We start from the raw sequence: 10450 nt of genomic DNA, 5'->3' as shown, positions 1-10450 counted from the left end.
TACGCTGTATACCATGATTGGCTATACTACATCCCTTACTTTATAATAACTATAGCATTAGGAGTTAAGCAGAACGAAACGGCTTGAGCAAAAGCAGCAGTGCAAGCGAAGAGCATGTGAGAAACAAAGCGGCCATTTTAGTTGTACTGCGCATGAGCGACAAGTTCCCTCCAGAACTGCGAGTGCGTCACATCACATGGGTATGACCGACGCATGCGCAGACTAGAATCCCACATAGCAGCGACCATTTTAGGTGCAAGCGTAGTTAGGATTAGTAGACACATAGGCAAGCGTCACTGGGACACCCCCGTGTAGTGTAAAAGTGCAATATTAATAAGACAAAACGTGTTGGTTATGACGTTAACGTTATTTGAGGTTCATGAATACGAGCAAGTCGCGTAACGTGCGAATCCTTGCTCCATCAGATTAAGTTGAGAATTAGGGTATAAAAACCCCTGGACTTGTAAAGTTGGGGTCGCTTTTTCCATTTCTATCGGAGATGCCCGTTTGCGGACCGATTCCTGGATGTAAGAACTTTTACGATTTTCTTATTTGTTTGCTTTGCAGGACTGTTAGGATAAGATGAGGGTGATAGTCAGGGATGTTAGGAGAGATTGAATTTGGAACTATCTGTTCTTTGCTAAAACTTCACTGAATTCTATAATAAAGCGATTTTTCTGAGCTCCTAATAAAATGATCATGTTTTTGAAATAAAGTTTAAGAATTTTTGAATAAAGAATAAATAAATGCATAATGTCGGACATACTAAAAGTTTGCTTTGAATAAAAATTAGATAAATGAAGAATTAAAAGCTGGTCTTTGTTTCTTCCTACTCCTAATTTTCGTTCTAGCAGATCCATTGCCATTATGGTGGTGTGTCTGAATATAAGTGTTTAATATGAAACCATGGTAAACTGTTTTGAACTTTTAGTGTAAATATTAAATTGGTTTTTAGACGCTCCACCAAATGTTACAGCATTTCTCCATTGCGATTCACCAGAAGCCTTGAAGCCAAGTGTAAGTGAACAGGGTAAATGCGCAGTGTTATGGGCCCCACTAGTGCATGTTTTGAGTGTTTAAAGGTTTCGGGGGAAATGGCGAGTAATGATTAGAAATAATTTCTGGAGCCACGCTGTAGCAATACCAGGGGCAATTGCCCAATTTGCCCATCTCTTAAATCGGCTTATCTGCTGTACCTCTTCTCTGCGCTTGGAAAACTGTTGCATGTCAGTGTGGTACATCTTCTGTTTGCGAAGTTGGCACTGCTGGTGTCTGAAAATGTAACTGTTGTGTATGGAAACATTGAACCCTCACAGGCTGTGCCTCATGGTGTGAGGTTGCGCTGATCTACAACCTGTGTTGTGGAAGAGGGAATTAGCACTGCTGCTTTCCGAGCTGTACCAGTGTTGGGTGCCTTAACTGAACTTGAAACTCTGCACATCGATTGTCATTTCCAATTTGTAATAATACGGAGTGCAACATTCTGGTAAATTATTCGAGCACTCGAGCGATGTCCATGCTCATTGTCCTTCCTTCCGTTCTTTCTGTCCTTCCACAAAAATTCCACCACAATTTGCAGTGCCGTGTGAAATTTTCTAAATTGCAAAATTAAATTTTGCTAAAAAAAAGCACGCCTCCCTTGGGCTCTGCTGTGAACACATCAACTGCCGCCATGCTGGATCCTGCGTCGGAAATGAGCTCAGGAGAAGGGACGGACCGAAGAACACGTCGAGCTAAATCTACCGGCCATTTTGGATGTGTGGATTTCTGTTCTATTATGGAAATATTTGGCAACCATGCAGGTTGTCTATGCGCGTGAAGTAGTCTTTCCTCTATTACCTTGCTCTTGATCAAGACCTGAGCGGTAACTCGTGTGCGGTCTAGTTCACTACAGGATTGCTGTGTGGGCGGGACTTGCGCAGCATTTCTGTCACGCTTTGGCCCCATGTGACCTTCCTCCTCTTCTAGGCTGAGCCTTTTTTGCGCACAGAGGGCAGTAGAGCAAAGTGCAACTCTGACAGGTCAGCCACTTAGGTCAGACCGTTCCTTGCTGCTAGTACTGGACCTGTCTCTGCTGACATGATACCTAACACGGGGTGAGTGAGGTGTCACAGACCACTTACATTTAAAAAGTTAACGAGGACTCTTTCAGAGTTTGACTAACTGCCTTTTCGGTTGCATTGAACACAATTGCATGTTTTATCGGGCGACTCCCAAAAACATACAGTCTGGTGCATTTATATGGGATCGTCGAGGCATTCCCCGAGTTGTACATTTGCAATTTATTTCTGTTTATATCTCTGATGTAGCTCTTGTAATCCAAAGTTCTTATGTAACATAACTGTTTCTTTTGTAAAGTGCTCTGACACCTTCGGGTAATGTTCGCGCTATATAAACTCGCATAAAATAAAAGTGGGCATACAAAAAATGCCACTAGAGCTATTCGGATAACTGAGCCACTGGGTCCAAATCGGAACTGGAATGATTTGATCAGAAAATGTTTGTTGTAATCCTGGCTGAAACGTTCGTTCACTTCATACATTGATTCTGACGTATACAATTGCGTACTTATTCTGTGCTTTTAAAAGTACACACGAATAGGTTTGTCTATTTATCCTCGCAGTTCTGTTTTCAAAAAGTAAACAATCCGATTAACCACCGAGATCTTGCACTACCTGCATGCTTCCAGAGTCTCTCGTTAGCCGCGAGCCTCATGCTTTTCAAATAAGCCTCGCTTTTAACAAGTGGCAGTGACCCTTGGACATTGCTGAAGGCTTACGGTTGCCATGCTGTTTTATGTAACATGGTATAAAGCATTAGGGGACTAGACATTTAGTGCATTCTATCTTGATACTGTCAGCTGCTCTCTCAACAATCCTGAATTGAGGCGGGCAAGCTTCTGCTAATTCCACAAAGCGCTTACCACATAAACCTGTTGGGGACGTACACGTCTAGGTTAGTGGCCCTGCTATTGCTCAGACCCTGCGAAAACCTAACTTTGAAACGAGTCTCCGCCGAGCCCTATAGAAATATACTTTATAGGTAAAACATCTAATTGAATTAGCAACAATGATTCTAAAAACCCTTAAGGTAATCCATGCCAGCCAATCTGTCTCTGTGTAAGTTTCACGTGTACGTATTTTTTCCTTTCTTGAGTGTCTGCCTTTTTTGCCAGATCATGCGTTTATGTACCTTTTTTTTAAAAGTTTTGTATTCATGTGACTTTTGTATGTAGCATACTGTGTGCCCTCTAGACATCTGGTTCGATGTGCATGACTGGACACAGTTGAGAGAGAGAGAGAGGTTTGGATTTGATGATGAAGGCATTGCAAGTGTCTTAGTCCCTGTGAGTGGGCCATGAAGGTGTTTATACTACATGCTTATTATCCACATGCCATGGTAACTAACGTGCTGGTTGTATTTACCGTTGTATGTTAAAGTAAATGAAGGAGGCATACTACACAGCTGTTGAAATACTTACAGCACCAAAGAAAAAGAAAATACTGTGTTTGCAGGTGGGAAGAGAGCGAGCATGGTGAAGGGGAGGCAATGCAAGGAAGCAGTTGCTGAAGGACAGAGTGTACAGCACAATGAAGAAGAAGGAGTTTATTTGTGCGATGCAGATGGGGATTTCAGAAAGATATGGAAAGAAAAGAGTATAGGCACTTAGCAGAGTAAGAGATTGCAGAGGACCTTTGGGTGAAGGGAGAACAGCAATGATTGAGACCCGGTAGACCACTACCTGTTCCACAGACCATTGTAATACTTAATTGAAATTCTCATATTTTCAGAAATTAAACTTTTTCAATTTAAATTATTCACAACATTATTATTATTCTCTATCTGAGATAGTATTTTTTTTAGCAAAAACAGTAGTTTTTTTTTTGGGGGGGGAGTATGTGTTCGTTGTTGTGTGGTATGTATATAAAGTAACAGAAAACTCTCGAGAGGCTTCCAAAGTACAGGCAGGTGGCACACTGTGTGAAGCATGGAATTCTAATTCAAATTGTTTAAGCTCTACTGTTAATTATATGGGGTTTTCCCCTTGGAAAGAATTCCTAGAAATGCCATTTAGGCCAGCTGCTTTTAGAACTCCTGCTTCTCTTCTTTCATCTCATTTAAAGTTGCCAGGGCTTGTCCAGAGTAATCACCTCAGTAGTATAGGTTCAGAAAACTGAAATCCCATGCCAGCAGCGCAGGTTGTAGAGTGTCAGGGTCTGTAACTGAGCATTCTGAAGAAGGTTCGTTCCTCACATCTTGATGTTGCTTTCCTACCTCAAGCCTGAAGTGTCTCTGGTGATAATTTTGTGTAGACACAACAATCTAGGCTCTTCCAGAAAACATAGGGAATGGCCTTCCCCTGTAACCTTTTTAGGCAGATTGCTGTTAACATACAAAAATTAGGGGTAGGCACATGTAGCCATGAAATCTGATGCTGTGTGATACCAGATTAGGAAATGGGAGACAAAGGACGCACACTGTACTCCATAGAAAACAAGAGAAGTTGGCAGAGAAGACCAATCTGTCACTGTTACAAGGAGCCTAAAAACAAGCCTTCAGTGTTATTGAGGCTCTGTTAGAACCAAACACAGGGATTAAAGCTCCAGCCAAGAAGAGGCACCAACATCAGACTGAGAGTAACTTTACCGATATAGTTGTGGTGGTGGGCTGCAAGACCCAAACTCTGCTGCTAAGCACACTGCAAGGATGACAATGAAGCCCTTAGAGCAAATTCTCATCCTGCAAACCTATTAAATCCCCCCGTACATGGGCCATTAAAGAGAGTTTGAATCCTTCTGACCACTCATATGCACGATTTCAAGCAACTTTACGTTGTGGCCCGTAAAAGCTCTGACCGATGGTCGGAGCCTTCAGGGCCCCATTGTACGGGGCCCCTCAGTTACTTTCCAACTGCCTAATTCTGATCTAGACCTAACTGTGATCTAGGCGGCTGGAAAGAAAACCAGCCGGTCATTCCAGCTGGCTTCCGACAGGCTTTAAGAGCCCGACTCGGACGCTCCCTACGCTGCTCCCTGACTCACCTGCTTCCCTGCTGGGTATCGTTAAGCAGCTCCGCTGCTCGCTTTGGCTGCCATTACATTGCTGCCTGAATAATTTGCATCGCGCTAACTCCGCATACCTTCGCCGATTTAAAATCACCAATTTGCATTTTCTTTATTAATTTGCGCCGCTCCGCTGCTTGCCCTTGCCGCTGCTGCCTGCCTGGCACCACATCTCCCACTGCCGCTCTGCGCTGCGTGTTACTGTGTTCAAAGTGCAGCTGATCGACCCTACGAGGCCACCGGCCATTTTGTTGTTGTTGTTGTTGTTGGTCGCCCTGCCCTAGTCTCCACCCCGCTCCCGCCTTCCCAGCTGACCCGCCCTCCCACTAAGCTCTACCTACGCACTCTGACCCTAACGCGCTGTGACCGTTCTGCTTCCAGCGGACTCGGACGCTCCCTACGCTGCTCCCTGACTCACCTGCTTCCCTGCTGGGTATCGTTAAGCAGCTCCGCTGCTCGCTTTGGCTGCCATTACATTGCTGCCTGAATAATTTGCATCGCGCTAACTCCGCATACCTTCGCCGATTTAAAATCACCAATTTGCATTTTCTTTATTAATTTGCGCCGCTCCGCTGCTTGCCCTTGCCGCTGCTGCCTGCCTGGCACCACATCTCCCACTGCCGCTCTGCGCTGCGTGTTACTGTGTTCAAAGTGCAGCTGATCGACCCTACGAGGCCACCGGCCATTTTGTTGTTGTTGTTGTTGGTCGCCCTGCCCTAGTCTCCACCCCGCTCCCGCCTTCCCAGCTGACCCGCCCTCGCCCCTCCCCCCTCGCCACCATATATGACAGTAGTTCCCGCGCGCAGCGTTTACGCGCAGCGTTCGCGCCCAATCCGCGCCGAAGGTGCGCCAAAGGTAAGCCCGTCTACGCCCGTCCGCGCCTGGACCGCGCCTAGCGCTAGACCCCCTGGCCCTCGCGCAGCCCCGCTCCCCCGCGTTACCTACGATACCGCCACCCTTTCAGCCCTTAACCCCGGCCGCTCCCTCAACTGCTTCCAAGCCGCTCCTGGACACACCCATGGACCATTTTCCTGCTACTCCTGCAAATTCAGCTGCACCGACATCATCTCCGCTACGACCACACCACAGATTCCTGACCCCAACCACCTACAATGCATCCTGCTCAACACCCGCTCGATCCACAGACACGCCATCGACCTATGGAATCTATTAGACACCATCGCTCCAGACGTCGCCTTCCTAATGGAAACATGGATGAACGCTTCCTCCGCCCCAGACATAACCATCGCTATCCCTGATGACTATAAGATCACACGCAAGGACCGCACCGACCACACAGGAGGAGGAATCGCTATCGTCCATAAGAAATCCATCCGCATCTCTACCAGCTCTGACGCCAACCTCGCTAACTCAGAACACCTTCACTTCCAGATCCACATCGACCCCAAGACTACTCTCAGAGGCACCCTCCTCTACAGACCACCAGGACCCCGCGCAAAATTCAGTGAAGACATCACAGAATTCATCACCCCACACGCGCTCCCCTCCAAAGACTACATCCTTCTGGGAGACCTCAATTTTCACCTCGAAAAGATCAACGACCGCAACTCCGCAACCCTCTTAGACAACCTCGCCAACCTCGGACTTAAACAACTTGTCACTACCCCCACCCACATCGCAGGTCACACACTCGACCCCATCTTCACCTCCAGCAACCATGTCTCCTTCAGCCACACTACGGATCTCCTCTGGACTGACCACAGCTGCGTTCACTTCACCTACAACAAGCCGAAACCCATCATCCACCTCCAACCAACCCTACAGAGAAACTGGAACAAAATCACCACGGATCAGATCTCCGCATCACTCCTTCGAACCTCCCCAGCCCTCTCTTCTAACGCCAACGAAGCCGCCTCCAACCTCACCCTTTGGTTATCTAACACCGCCGACTCCTTAGCACCGCTTAAAAAACGTCAACACAAACTTGGAAACAAGAAGGCCTCATGGTTCAACGATGATCTCAAGAAGTCCAAGAAACTATGCCGCTCCCTTGAAAAGGCCTGGAAAAAAGACCCATCCACCAGCTACAAGGACGCCTTCAAAAGCGCCACCCGCACTCACCACCAACTGATCCGAAAAGCCAAGAAATCAGCATTCAAGGATCGACTTGACGACAACGCCCACAACAGCAAGGAACTTTTCAACATCGTCAAGGAATTCTCCAACCCATCGGCCAACTCCAACGACATCACCCCCTCTCAAACCCTCTGCGACTCCCTAGCTTCTTTTTTCCACAACAAGATTGCTGACATCCACAACAGCTTTGACAACCAACCCGGAAGTCATCCCACCCTACCATCTGCAGACCATCCTCCCCCCGTGAACACCCTTAACGCCTGGAACCCAGTCTCCACTGAGGACACCATCCGCCTGATGAATTCCATCCACTCTGGATCCCCCACAGACCCATGCCCCCACCACATCTTCAACAAAGCTGACTCCATCATAGCACCGCACCTCCGAGACGTCATCAACGGCTCCCTCAACTCCGCCACCTTCCCTGAAGACTGGAAACATGCTGAACTCACCGCCCTTCTGAAAAAACCAACAGCAGACCCCACCGAACTCAAAAACTACCGCCCCATCTCGCTTCTTCCATTCCCGGCCAAAGTCATCGAGAAAGCCGTCAACAACCAGCTCGCCGCCTTCCTCGAAACCAACAAATCCCTTGACCCATCACAATCTGGCTTCCGAGCCAAACACAGCACTGAGACCGCCCTCATCGCAGCAACAGACGACATTCGAACTCTACTGGACAATGGAGACACAGTCGCCCTCATCCTCCTTGACCTCTCTGCAGCATTCGACACAGTCTGCCACAACACCCTTCTACAACGCCTCAATAACATCGGAATCCAAGGAAAAGCACTTGAATGGATCACCTCGTTCCTCACCGGAAGAACCCAAAGAGTCCGCCTCCCACCATTCAAATCCGAGGCCTCTGAAGTCATCTGCGGCGTACCTCAAGGATCCTCACTCAGTCCCACCCTCTTCAACGTATACATGAGCCCCCTCGCAGCCATCGCCCGCCAACACAACCTCAACATCATCTCCTACGCGGACGACACTCAACTGATCCTTTCTCTCACCAAGGACCCCAGCACCGCCAAAACTAACCTACACGAAGGAATGAAAGAAGTCGCCGAATGGATGAAACAAAGCCGTCTGAAACTGAACTCAGACAAAACAGAAGTCCTCATCTTAGGTAAATCCCCCTCTGCATGGGACGACTCCTGGTGGCCGGAAGCCCTCGGAAAAGCACCCATCCCAACAGACCACGCACGGAACCTTGGCGTCATCCTAGATTCCTCACTCTCAATGAACAGACAAGTCAGCGCCGTATCCTCTTCCTGCTTTAACATTCTTCGCATGCTCAGAAAAACATTTCGCTGGATCCCCCCCGAAACAAGGAAAACAGTCACCCACGCTCTAGTCACGAGCCGACTGGACTACGGAAACACCCTCTACGCAGGTACCACCGCTAAACTCCAGAAGAAACTACAACGAATCCAAAATGCCTCAGCCAGGTTGATATTAGACATCCCACGCAACGAACACATCTCTGGTCACCTTAAAGACCTCCACTGGCTTCCCGTCAATAAGAGGATCACTTTCCGACTGCTTACCCACGCACACAAATCACTCTACGACATCGGACCAGATTGCCTCAACTCTCGACTGTCCTTCTACACCCCCCCCCGCCAACTTCGCTCTTCCAGCCTAGCCTTCGCCACTGTTCCTCGCATCAACAAGACCACCATGGGAGGCAGATCCTTTTCATACCTGGCTGCTAAAACATGGAACTCACTCCCCGCCTACCTTCGCCTCACCCAGAACCACCTAGCGTTCAGAAAGCAGCTTAAAACATGGATATTCGACAAATAATCCCCCTCCCCTTCCTAAGCGCCTTGAAACCCTCTGGGTATGTAGTGCGCTATACAAATTTTATGACTTGACTTGACTTGACTTGATGGCCAGTCGGAAGGCGGCCAATAATCTGAAGGGTCGCCTTTCCGCCCTTGAGATTACAGTGCACTGTCCAGCCTGTCCGACATGGAAATCATGTTGGAAAGCGTGTTTTGGGGCCCTAAGCAGGGCCCCCTTGAGTGCGCAGGCTCCGGTTGGGGGCATATGTGGTGCTCACCCTGTTGATTTGGGTGCAGGGATGAACCACATCTCCCATTGTGAAATGTAGGAATACGACTGAACAGTGTTCGCTTCCATCCTATTAGGCGGGCGGGATTGCCGACCGGTTGTCGGTCGGTTCCAGGACCAAGTCGGTGTTGGGTAGAAGGAATTCCGCCCGACTTCGAAATCGGCCCCAAGGTGTCAGTCTCTGTGTCAACACAGTGATTTATAAAATCAAAGCAGAGGACTTAAAATCTTGAGTTACTGCTTTGGGTTCTTCTTTCCTGAATTCATAGTAGTCAGTTGATAGAATAACTCTCAGAATGAACATACAGGTTAGTGCTGTTGCAGTGATATGCATGCTCTGCTTGATTTAATTTATACTAGGAAGCATGACCCCCCTGCACCACATGCTTAGCAAATCAGGCTAGGCTTTTTTAAAGGGGGTTCCACTAGTGTTTGGTCATCAAATTGTCCTTGTGATAACCTCCATCCACACATTAGAATAATGCCCTATAGACTCAAAGAAGTGTGCTTGCACACAGTCTGTGGAGTCACCACTACCCAGAAAGAAACTGAATCAACGATGTAGGCTTCAGACGTTTTGTCATACTACCCACCATTTACAAACTAGAGAGCAAAAGGCGACTCCCACTTCTTTCTGCATGGAAAACATCCTTGTCTGCCAGCCCATTGCCTTTTTGAAAATAAAAACTAGAATGTGTCCCAGCTTCTCTTTCGTCTCACAGCTTAGAAGTGTATTTAATCCTACTCCTTTGATGATAAATGTTTTGTCTGCCTTGATGATGAGGAATGACAGTGTTGATCTGAAAGGGTCCATTAGTGGGAGCACAACATTCCCCAACAAAGTCACTGATCTTTGCTGTGGTGAATATGAATATCGGGGGCCAGATGTACGACCACCCAATTTGATGAGACTACTGCCTGCCCTTAAAAAAAAAAATTCTGAGCCAGTCGCAAAGGGGAAGGGGTCCCCTGGGAATCCCTTCCCATTTGCGACTCCATTACCACCCTCTTGAAGAGGGTAGTAATTTGCGAGTATTTTGCAATTGCGGTTGCAAAACATTGGTACATGGGTTTCTGGTCGCTATTAGGAAGGGACCGCCCCTTCCTAATAGCGAGTCGCAAATAAATTGCGACTTGCTAAATAGGCTTTGTACATGGCCAATAAGTTTTTTGTTGCGCAAACGGGTTGCAAACCAGTTTGCGCCTGCAAA

At 47.6% G+C, this 10450-nt stretch overlaps 1 protein-coding gene across 1 annotated transcript in view; it reads left to right on the top strand.

The window, feature by feature from the left end:
• The first annotated feature begins 1939 nt into the window (after nt 1-1939).
• The window catches only part of HSDL2 (hydroxysteroid dehydrogenase like 2), a 206577-nt gene continuing 198066 nt past the window's right edge, over nt 1940-10450 (top strand). Inside the window, exon 1 of the mRNA XM_086962057.1 lies at nt 1940-2096. Within this exon, the coding sequence (XP_086818183.1) occupies nt 2080-2096 (17 nt within the window). The 5' untranslated portion in view covers nt 1940-2079. The remainder of the gene's footprint in view (nt 2097-10450) is intronic.

The sequence above is a fragment of the Lissotriton vulgaris genome, chromosome 3_1, assembly GCF_964263255.1.
Source record: "Lissotriton vulgaris chromosome 3_1, aLisVul1.2, whole genome shotgun sequence".
NCBI lineage: Eukaryota > Metazoa > Chordata > Amphibia > Caudata > Salamandridae > Lissotriton > Lissotriton vulgaris.
Note: the sequence above shows the minus strand (reverse complement) of the source record. Positions and strands in the feature narration are given on the sequence as shown.